At 43.7% G+C, this 11,732-nt stretch overlaps 1 protein-coding gene and 2 non-coding genes across 3 annotated transcripts in view; 1 reads left to right on the top strand and 2 right to left on the bottom strand.

Annotated features, from left to right (window-relative positions):
- Positions 1-1,849: 1,849 nt before the first annotated feature.
- LOC115405427 (double-stranded RNA-specific editase B2-like) overlaps positions 1,850-11,732 on the bottom strand; it is a 30,444-nt gene continuing 20,561 nt past the window's right edge. The window contains 7 exon segments of the mRNA XM_030115004.1: positions 1,850-2,026; positions 2,180-2,361; positions 2,919-3,100; positions 4,576-4,866; positions 4,868-4,909; positions 5,463-5,631; positions 8,770-8,887. Of these exon segments, the coding sequence (XP_029970864.1) occupies positions 1,850-2,026; positions 2,180-2,361; positions 2,919-3,100; positions 4,576-4,866; positions 4,868-4,909; positions 5,463-5,631; positions 8,770-8,887 (1,161 nt within the window).
- On the top strand, positions 10,108-10,189 carry trnas-uga (transfer RNA serine (anticodon UGA)). Its single transcript has one exon. It is a non-coding gene; the product is annotated as a tRNA-Ser (tRNA).
- trnas-uga (transfer RNA serine (anticodon UGA)) lies at positions 11,051-11,132 on the bottom strand. Its single transcript has one exon. It is a non-coding gene; the product is annotated as a tRNA-Ser (tRNA).

The raw sequence follows: 11,732 nt of genomic DNA, 5'->3' as shown, positions 1-11,732 counted from the left end.
CTTCTTCCACTAACATTCTGATGAGAGACCATCTTCCTCGTTTGAAGTCTTTGTGAGTCTGTTAATTGGAGTTGAGTTGGAAAAAAAAACAAAGTAACACAAATAGGATAATTTATTTTTGGTAATAAAAATATTCATGAGCAATATAGAATCAATACATTCTGATAATTCTGATGATAAAGATCAAAGGTCAGTTTTGTTTTTTTTTACTTCCAGTTCATCAAATATTTTCTTTAAATTAACTTCACAGGAAAATGAGGTCAAGTGTTTAATTGATCACTGCAGAACATGGAGCTAATCAGGAAGTCGCTTCTGTTCTTAGAAAACACAAATATCATGAGACGATCAATAACATGAATCTAAAACGTAACACATGAAGACACGTGAGTATTGGGCAGAAATCTTACTGTCTTAATCTGATTCCTGATAGACGAGATCAGATTAAGTGTTTACATGAACACCCGGGGACTGTGAGGGACTGGACAACAACAAACGTCTTCAAAACACAGAAAGCCAAATGAACGTGTTGACATGAAGAATCCGCTCCACAAAACAAAGTAAAACATCTAAACTGAAAACATGAATCGGTCCGTGTTTCAACCATCTTCAGCTCATTCGGTAGGAGAAACCTGCAAGCTGGAGATTTCCACCAACTTCAAACTGAATCAATAAATCAGCAGGGAGCCTGAAAACGTCTGGAAGTTTATAAATTCAGATTAACATCTGGACAATGCAAGCAGGTGGAAACTTCATTTAATCTTCAGTTTTAGCCTCTTTAGCGCCACCAGCCATTTAGCATATATATATATATATATATATATATATATATATATATATATATATATATATATTAAATGTTTTTAAGATGTGAGCCAGAAACGCATATCTTCTGAATTGACATTAAATCACAACTGATGTCTGATTTAAATTTAAATAAACCACCTTTTTCATTAAAAACACACTTTTACCCATCTGAAATCTCTCTTCTCTTGTTGCTACAACCTGAATAAAAAGCCTCTTCAATGCTGCAGACGGTTTGAAGAAGGTTCTCTACGTTCATAGCAGTCTCACAAAGTGCTGTTATGATGATTATAATAATTATTAATAGTGATTATTCCAGTTTAATTTGTACGGATGCTGTTTCTCTAACCAGATTATTTTTGACTCATTAAATCATCTTACATTTAATTTCTGCTGAAATATAAACTTGAAATATCCTTCAAAACTCTATTTTTTTCCCACTCAGTCTTCAGGAGGAGATTGATACATGGAGAAAAAATGGAGAAAGGAAGGTTAATTACAGGTTGGCGCCACTTTTTTATTCCACTGACTCCTCTGCTTGACCAGAGGTGGTTCCAGTGATCATGACAGGAACGATCAAACTTTGTGGTGAATTTTAAGACAAACTGTATCAGAGTTAAAATTCTAATCAGCCTTTACCCTTACTTCTGCAGCTTTTAGGATCTTGAATAACAATAAATTCACTGCAAAAATTCAAAATCTTAAAGAAAATTTTGGCCTTGTTTTAGTGAAAATGTGTCATTCCGCTTGATTTAAGATAAATCCACTTAAAAAAAATCAATTTCAACTGACTGTTTTAATGCAGGTGGAGCGTGGTGGGCAACCATCTGTTTCCCAGTTAAAGAAACAAGTTTTACAGCAGCTGAATTATGAGTCAAACAATCCAATCATACTGGGAAAATATGTTCCCACCAGTCCCCTGACCCCTTGCTGACCCCTGAGCCCGCCGTTAACGCAGCCCCGCCCTTGGCTGCAGGACTGAGCAGCTGTTTCTGGAACCTGGATTCAGAGGTTTTTGTGGAGTCTTCTAACCGGCAGCTCTCCAGCTTCACGCGCTGACGGTGAAGCTGCCGAGCTCGGCAGGTTTTTGGAGCCACGTCCCCAGACCGGCGTCCTGCAGAGCGCCGTGCAGCTGCTGCACTGCCTTCTGGTAGCGTCCTGCAGCCAGCTTGTACCCAGAATAAGTTCCTGTGGTGGCTTCTGCTCCCAAAACCGGAGCGTTTAACTGGAAAAGGAAGGAAAAACACGACAAGCCAAGCCGTTACCGCTGCAGGGTTAAGGAGATTTCTTAGTTCACATCTTTCTCAGATTCTGAAAGACAGGGACACTCTTGCGTTGCTTGAAATGACACTTTTCCTTCCGATCCTTCTGAACTCACCTGCTGCTGCAGCCTGAGCCAGCGAGCCGACAGCGAGCGTCTGCAGAGCCGCGACGGCGCCCCCGACGCCTTCGTCCTCCCGGTGGAGCTGCTGACCTCCTCCAGGCCGGCGTCCCCGAGGCTCCAGTTCAGGCTCGCGCCGGGCGCTTTGCCTGCCGGACGAACCTCAGCGCTGCCCAGACCTGAGAGGAAGCAGAGAGACGAGCGACGCTCGCAGCCACACACTGATCCAGCTGTTTGCTTTGGTTCAGGACTCACACCGGATGTCCGTCCTGAAACTGGAACCAGAACTACACAGACCACGACCCTCCAGCACAACACTTTGAAATCCCCTCTGCTGGTTTTCTTTCCTGATATCGACTAATTCTTAAGCCCTCAAGGCCTTTGATAGAACTTTGGATTTGTCAACGGTTTCAGTCCCTTCATCCTCCAGGAACTGGAAGCCGGACACTGAGGTGCACCGGCAGGAATCCAGGAGAGATCCAGCAGAACAAGTGTGACTGAACCAAACACTTAAACAGTGTTATTGACCGAGTGAACCCCCGAAATGCAGACCTTGACTGCATGGTACTGGGTTCGATTCCTGAGAGGTTGTGCTCAGAGGACAACAATCATCAAATCTATTTCAGCACATCAGTGATCGTGACGTTTCCTTACTGGGGGGTTTGAGTGTCACTGACGTCAACATTTTCTCCGTGAAATTACAAACAATCGGATGTGAATTCTCCGGCGGACTCACAGCCCAGCAGCGGCGGCTGTCTTCGGTACGGAAACGGCAGTCGATTGGCCGGAGCGAGGCGGCGCGTCATGGCTCTGCTCAGGTGACCGGTGTGGCCAAGGGTTCCCACCGTCAGGCTGTGCAGGTAAACTGGCTCCACCAGGTGAGACAGGAGCGCCCCCTGCAGGCCCACCACGCTCCACCTGCATTAAGACAGTCCGCTTCCTCGTCAGAACGTCCGAACACCTGGATTTAAAGGTGCTGTAGGCAGGATTTTGCTAGTCAATGCTAATTTTTCTGTGTTTTCTTTGGATTAAATGTTAGAGTATCCATTGATAATCCTTTAGGAGTGTAGTATAATTGCATTACCGCGAGGGCGCAGCATTTCCATCTGTCTCTGTTCTGAGCTGAAAAGGAATCTCGACAGCTCCAGGTATCTTTGACCAATCAGAAGAGCCCATGAGGCTCTAACCGTGATTGGTCGAGGGGCGTTCGTCGCACATTCTTGTGGGAGAGGCTTAACTTGCGTAAGGGCGTGATGTCAGAGAAAACAGGACAGGATTGGCTGTGCTGGGTTTCAAATCGCCATCTTAGATGGGTCAAATCGCCATCTTGCTTAGGTAAACCTAAGCAAGATGGCGGAGATGCCGAATCCTGCCTACAGCACCTTTAACTTTATTTCACACACTGACACTCTTCACCAAATAAAAACGCTTTTTCATCGTAATTCTGACTGCAGATAAAAACTTTTTTTATCAGTTTTATTTCCATTTTTCCAAAACACACTAATAAATCTTCTTAGCTAAATCTAACCAGAAAATAACCAAATCACTGTTTTACACTGCAAACACTGGAATCTTAAGTTTTTTTTACTTGTTTTTTTAGTGAAATGTCTCATTTAACTGGATGAAGAGAAGTTCACTGATCTCAAGATAAATTCAGCAGAACAGTTTTCACTTCGAGTTTCAGATTTTTTCACTTTAGTCGTTTTTACCTGAAATTTCTGGGGAAAAAAAAAATCTGTATTTAATAGAACAAGTGAAAACTATTCCGATTGAAGATAAGTTGTCTTCAAAGAAATCCCTTTGTCTTGTTGAAATGGAATTTTTAGGTGAATTTATCTTAAATCAAGTGGAATGAGACAATTTCACTCAAAAAAAGCCAACATTTTCTTTAAGATGTTGACTTTATGCATGTAATGCAATGTAATATTATTCAATATTCTAAAAGCTGCAGAAGACATTTTTTAAGGGTAAAGACTGATTCTAATTTTAACTCTGATATAGTGTTGTGCTAAAAATTCACATTAAAGTTTAATTTTATTTTCATTATTTCGACTTGTTCTTCATAATGTAGAAGATCTGATCTCATGCAGATCAACAGAATCATAAAAGGCTTCCAAAGCTAGCACTAAGTTTCTCCAGGTAGAATGATACCAACATAAATTCTTTTTTTTTCCATTTTTAAGATTATTTCAATAAAATAATAAAGGGTTTTGTCATTATTTCACAGCCACACTGTCCTGATAACAAAACTAAATTAACAATCAGCTAAATTACTGTTTAATTTACAGTTCTGACAAGACTCAATGAAACACAGAAAATACTTTAATGAGAAAAATCTGTTTTTCTCTTTGACCCCTCATTCAGGGTCAAAGGTGAACATGTGAACGTCTCACTTTGCCATCTTGTCCGTGCATGACATGGAGCGGAGAGGTTCCTGACTGGCCGTCCGAGCCGTGACGGGCAGCGTCCCCTCGCCTCCGCCGACCTTTGACCTGAGCCGACAGTGGAGCCTGGCGGAGACGGAGCGCTCGGCGACGGGCCGCCTCAGACCCGGCTGGAGAGCCGAGCCGCCGAGCGGGTTCCCACGTTCGTACGGGCAGCCGAGTCGAGCGTCTCCGCACGGCGACGAGCTGATGTACATGTGAAAGAGGACGCCGTCCTGCAGCCGGAAGCCGCCGCCCGCCATCAGGGACGAAGATCGATCTGGATTCAACGTCTGTAGAAGAACTTCAGAAAATAAAACAAAAACAACAGATGACAAAATGAAAACATTTCTTCCAAAGAGTTTGTCACGACATTTTTAGGAAAATACGATATAAACATATTTCTAAGCATCACATCTGCCTCGATGTATAACATGAAATAATTCTTTTTATAGTGGTGTCTCTGGAAATCCTCCGTAACCTCGAATGAAAGAAAGAAATCCAATTTGGTAAAGTTCTGCCTCATGTTTCAGACTAAATACGGATTTCATTGAAATTCTGCAGTATCTGTACTCTGTAATCTGTACTCTTCTAGTTTGATTAGTTTTTTTTTCTTTTGTTCAGTTAAACTTTTTAATTATAAAATCTAAGGTTCCCACTTGTAACATCAATCGGATTACAGTTTCATCCAAGGCTTTTGGCCAAATATAAGGCAGCTAAACTATTTTAGAGGCACATTTTGAGAGAGAAAACACAAGCTAAAGGATAAAATGTGTCCATGTCTTTGATCTCAAAGCAGAAAAAAACGAAGAGATGAAGTAGTGAGTTCCCCGTCAACCGAGGCTCCCTCCACACACCAGAGCAGCAGCTCCAGCTGAGTGTACAGGAATCGAACCAGGGCTCTTCTGCTGACCACCTCGGCGTGACAGTCCCTCAGCAAACAGCCGCCGTCGTTCACATGGCCGGAGTCCAGACACCTGGTGCCCGTGGCCAGGGACACGACCCGAGCCGATCTGAGGTCCAGTCCTGCTGGTAACACACACACACACACACACACACACACACACACACACGAGTTTCTGTTCAAACTGACAGATTTCCTCAAGCGACTATCAAGTGGGATATGACTCAATTTGGTAGCTCCACCCAGTTCTTCTCCTTCAAATAGAAGTTTACTTTATTTTCTTTCTTAAACTTCACATTAAAGTGTAAAAGATTAATTTGATAATGTGATCCTCTTTTGAACCATCTCATTGGAAATCAAGATGATCAAAACACAAACTGAACATTATCAATACTACTGGAAGTGGTCCAGGCGCCTGACTGAAGGCTTGGGTCCACTGACTGTACATATAAGTTGGACAGAGCTTTCCTGATATCACCCGTTAGTTTCTGACCTCAGAAAATGAAGCCAGCTCGGAGGCGGACATGTTGGATTTGTGAAGCCAGAGATGAAACCAGACAGCGAGGGGGCGGAGCCAGAGAACAAAAAGGGGCGGGGCTGACTGAGAGCCCAGGACTGTGGTGTTGTGTGATAATGTGATGGTCTGCTGTGAACTGATTCCATAAGTCTTTCATATCGTTTGCCAGCATCTGTTAATCAAGCCAGAGTGGACCTGTCAACACAGTAGCCACGCCCCCTCAGTAACAAAACTGTAACGCTCTATAAAAAATGCAATATTAATCCATTTCCAGATGGACCACCTGACCATGAAATGTGATGAGAAAACGAGTAGTGACGTGCATGCTGCATCCAGCCTGTTGCATCTTCAGTAGTAAAGGTCACGCTGGTGGCATTGAACCATGAACAAGTCATCCCAGTAGTTTTGAAAAAGATCTGGCTGGAGGTCAATGTGACGGCCAGAGTCCGGAGCAGTGTGGGAGCTCCTCCACATCTCGATGACTGGCCCAGTGTGACTGCTGAAGGAGCCGAGTCTCCTCTGCTCAGGATGAAATCTGAAGCATTTCAGGTGACATTCCAGAGCCAGGATGCAATGAATTATGTGTGTCCCAGTGTTTCGGGAGATCTCTGACTCTGACTGAACTGAGGAAGACTTGTCGTCCATCCTGCTCCTCTGCGACCCGCCATGACGAAGACGTTAACAGACAGAGACGGCAGAATGAAAGGTGTGTGACACAAAGATCGCTGGATCCACGGCTCATCGTAGACTCACGCTGGGGTAAAGTGGGCCAGGTCTGCGGGGCAACGCCGCACATCTTCAAACATGGACCCAAGCAAAAGGTCAGTTGAAACCAGACCAGCGGGTGAACCGCAAATATGGATTTTTAATCGAACTTCTCTTCACAAAAAAAAAAAACAAACCCAAACTGGATTCTAACGAGCTGGATGACTTGTGTGTTTGTGCACCGACATTTATCTTCAATTTTTATGAGCAGTCTCACCCCGTGTCTGTGTATTACCTGTGTAATTCTGTGTATTATTATCTAGACTTAACGGTGAGTTTGGTTTGGAGTCTGTCGGTGGAGTTTGTATGTTCTCTGACGTTCCTGCAGGTTCTCTGTTTCCCTCCACAGTCCAACCAACCCGTTCCTAAAAGGTTCATTGTTGACTCTAACTGGTTGGAGTGAATTAAAGATGTGACACTCATCAAGGAACGGAGTCTTTTGACTCTTTTTAAGCAACGACGGCAAGAAATCCGGCTCCTGGAGATCCGGCTCGAGGAGATCCGGTGTTCTGTCAGATTTTGCTACCCATCGAAAATTGCTCCTTTGCGGCTATGCGCATGCGTTCCACGCCATTAAAATCACGCCCATAATTATCTGCTCCCTGTCGGAGTTCGCGCCCTGTGACAGTGAGCATTGTGAGCAGGACAGAAGAGCTGTCAGAGAACTGGCAAGCACTTTGTGTTGTAAAGTACATATAAAACACATTTAAAACACATCAAAACTAGCTGGGGTTAATGACACAAGGCTATTGGGATGAATACTAATGATTTATTCGTGCACTGAGTACTGGGAGCATTATTTGATTGGGGGGGGGATTATTGTATTATCAAAATATGCTCCCCTACAATTTTGGTAAAAAAAAAAAAAAAAAATAAAAAAGACAGGAAGATGCAAGAAGATTCTTTTTTTAACATGGTAACGTCGTTGTAATTAGATAAACAACTGTAATGGACAAAGCTATCGGGAAAAGATAGCAAAAATGTATAGACACGTCTATCAGAAAATGCAACGGTAGTAAAATCTGATAAGGTAGCAAAATCTGACAGAACACCGGCTCCTTTCATAGAGCCATGAGTCCATCTGTGGTGTGAATGTGTGTCTGTGGAGAGATGGATTCAGATCTCTGAGTTCACGGTGTCCTCGGTCTGGACTCCCACACTCACTGTGTCTGATATAGTGACTGTAGAGGTTCATTTGAAGTTACTGAGCACGGATATACCAACCCACCAACCAATCATCCAACCAACCAACCAATCATCCATCCAACCATCCAACCACCAACCATCCAACCACCAACCACCAACCAACCAATCATCCAACCAACCAACCAATCATCCATCCAACCATCCAACTAACCAACCATCCAACCAACCAACAACCAGTCAATCATCCACCCACCAACCAATCATCCATCCAACCATCCAACCAACAACCAACCAACCAACCAACCATCCATCAACCAACCAACCAACTAACCAACCATCCAACCCAATCGAGCAATCATCCAACCAACCAACCAATCATCCATCCAACCATCCAACCAACCAACCAACCAACCAATCATCCATCCAACCAATCAACCAACTAACCAACCATCCAACCCAATCAAGCAATCATCCATCCAACCAACCAACCAACCAACCATCCATCCATCCAACCAACCAACCAACCAACCAACCAATCATCCATCCAACCAACCAACCAACCAACCAACCAACCAATCATCCATCCAACCAACCAACCAACCATCAACCCACCCAATCAAACAATCATCCAACCAACCAATCAGTCTGTCCATCCTTCATTCCATCCATCCATCCATTGTCTTGATATTCTGCTTGAACTCATTTAATTGTCTATTCTATGCTGTTTAATACTTCGTCTAATTGACTTTGATTGCTCCGATCAATGAGCCTTGTTGATTTTAACAGTTTTCATTTTGTTCATTTGTTTGTGAGCTGTCACGTCTCCACCCACCTCTGGTCATCACGATCCCGGCCAACACCTTATGGCGGGTGTGCGAGGCAGACAAACCGCTGTCCGTCAGCTCTGTGTATTTCTCTGTCACCAAGTGGAAAATTGACTCGGCGAAGAACTGCAGAGAAAGAACCACAGAGCTGTTAGATTCGAGATAAATAACAAACACACATTTAAAAGAGTCCATCAGGGTGACGACAGCAGATACGTCAGAACCAACCCCAGATGACGATTTGGTCAGTTCAAAACCATGATAACAGTTAGTGAATTGAAGTATCGACAGTTTCCTATAGACTTCTAAGTGGTGGATATTAGGAACTTGCAGCAGACTGAAAGTTGAATTTAAATTTGTAGACAGTGGCTGGCGCTGAAAGTCTTTTGGGACCAGGAATAGAAAAAACTCTCTCCTTATGACCCAGTGCCAACAATACCAGGGACTTTCCTGAGAGCCACGCTTGACCGGTCAAGCTCGGTGGACATCAGGAGGTCACTGGTCGCTTCCATAATCACTCCAAGAGAAACGACTGAAATAATGAGCAGAACCCAGAGGAGGCTCCAGAGTAGAAAATCATCCCAGTCATGATGAATGTCGATATGTTTACCTGTGGGATGTTTGAATTAAAATTGAACAAACGAACCACATTAAACACGGGACATTCTGAAAATAATTCATGTTACATAAATGTTCATGTTATTGATGGAAAACTTGACTTTCAATTAGTTCTGTTGCTTTTAAGCAGGAACATACTCATTATCCATCCCTCCATCCATCCCTCAACCCATCCATCCATCCCTCCATCCATCCATCTGTCCATCCATCCACTTTGCAAAATAAAACAGCATTTGACTGTTTTTTTCTGTTTGTTTCCTTAAGACATGGTTTCAGAGTTTAAACATTTATTTTATGTTACATTTAAGGTTGGAAAATGGACACTGACTACAGGATTGGTGAGAATGTATTCAGGATCTGTTTTGGTATCACAGCGATCAAGGTTACTGCAGTCCAGTTCCAATGTACTCCTCCATAAAGACACTAGACAGTCAGATTTAATGGTTCCATCTTCAGGATCATAATAACAGCTTGTTGTTTCACAAAGCAGAGGCAAGAAACTCAGTTTTTGGTTCCAGACCAGCTGATTTGAGTTAATTTGTTTAACTGGGAGTAGTTTCACCTGGAGTTCAGCACGTGCACCACAACCACAAAAAGACAGCATCAGTGGGGCCCTGAGTCCACCAGTCACCATGGCAACGGGGAAGCAGAGGGAGGGGCTTTTCAGCCCACTAGAATCAGACGTCTTAATGTTCTGATGCAGAGATATTGGATGCGCCATCACAGAAGCTGTGATGGCCGAGTGGTTAAGGCGTTGGATTTGAAATCCAATGGGGTTTCCCCACGCAGGTTCAAACCCTGCTCACAGCGTCTGGGAGGTTCCTGGAGACGTCCCTGTTGGACTGACCTTCATTTAGCATCATGTGAGCAGGTGGGAGACGACAAGCTCTTGTAGAACCAGAGACTCTGCTGTTCCAGCTGGGGGTGATATGATTGAGGGCTCTGAGATGAGATATAAATGTAATAATAACATGAGTCCTCAGCTTCTGAAGGCAAGTTGAACACCTTTTAGCGACCTCCGTCATCACAGCTAATGGGGCCCTTCATTCCAGAAACCACAGAAAGCAGAGGGAAACTGTCTTTGCGTTCCATCAGCTCACTCCTTTTCTCTTCCTCTCACTTGACTTTCCCTCACAGACTCAGAAACTCAGCCCCGCTGGCTGGAGCAGGCACCTCAGTGACTCCACCCATTTGTGATGTGAGACATTAGACTGAGGTGGAGGTTAACCAGGTTGTGACGGTTGTGTAACGGTTTGTCCACTCTACCTGTAATCTTCCGTGAAAAAGCTTCATGTAGCAGTTAGGAGGCTTCATTTCCGAGAAGTTTCGCCTTTGAGATGACGATGGTTTGAAAAGGATTTCCGTTTCCACGGAAATGACAGAAACCTTAAAAACAATGTAGATTTCATGATGGTGCTGTTTGTTTCCATAATGAAACCACACACACACGCAGCAGAGAACAAAACACTATAAGTTACTGATCTTTTCAAGGAGATCCATCTCGGGAACTGTTTTTAAAACACTTTCAGAGTGTCTGAGCAAAGGTGAACAGAAACTCAAGACACTATGACAGATTTGTGTTTTCACTCAGTCTTCAGGGGGTAACATCATCCACAGTGAAATCTGACTGGTTCAAAGTTCAGCGTGTTTCACCTCAAACAAGAGACAGGTCGCTGTGAGCAGGGTTTGAACCTGCGCGGGGAAACCCCATTGGATTTCAAATCCAACGCCTTAACCACTCGGCCATCACAGCTACACAAATAGCTTAAAAGCCTGTTTGCATCGATAGATTCTATCAAATCGTATCAATATCGATTGATACCTTGCACAGGTTATATTTTTGTAGGATCACACTCATGGGAGGAGACATTCTGCTGTTCCAGTTGGGGTCAGGAGACAGAACAGAGACCAGGAGAGGACAGGCAGGCAGACTCCAGGAGGGATTCAGACTGTGGATCGGGTTAAGGGGTAGCTGCAGACAGATGGATGCAGGAGGCTCAGAACACAAACTTCCAGCTCCGCTGTCAGAGTTGGTGTTCTTCAGCGTCATGATGAAAGTGTGTGGCCTTCCTCTCTGCCAGCTCCAGAAGAGAAACAGATCCAGTTTACAACAGTGGAGACGTCCAGCAGTTGCAGAAGGACATACAGAAGACAAGGTGTTGGTAATATCATTCTAGTTATTATGTTCTTATTATCTTTGACAACAACAGTGGAAAAAATATGAACTATAAGACTAACCTACCTAAGTTTTATTCATAGAGATTCAATCAACAGAATGGTGGAGGAGCAGAGCAGAGTCGCTGCAGCGGTGAGTCTGTGCTGGAGGATTCAGCTGTCGGTCTGTTTCCTTTAT

This window comes from Salarias fasciatus, chromosome 18 (genome assembly GCF_902148845.1).
Source record: "Salarias fasciatus chromosome 18, fSalaFa1.1, whole genome shotgun sequence".
Taxonomy (NCBI): Eukaryota; Metazoa; Chordata; class Actinopteri; order Blenniiformes; family Blenniidae; genus Salarias; species Salarias fasciatus.
This window is presented reverse-complemented; position numbering and strand designations above follow the sequence as displayed.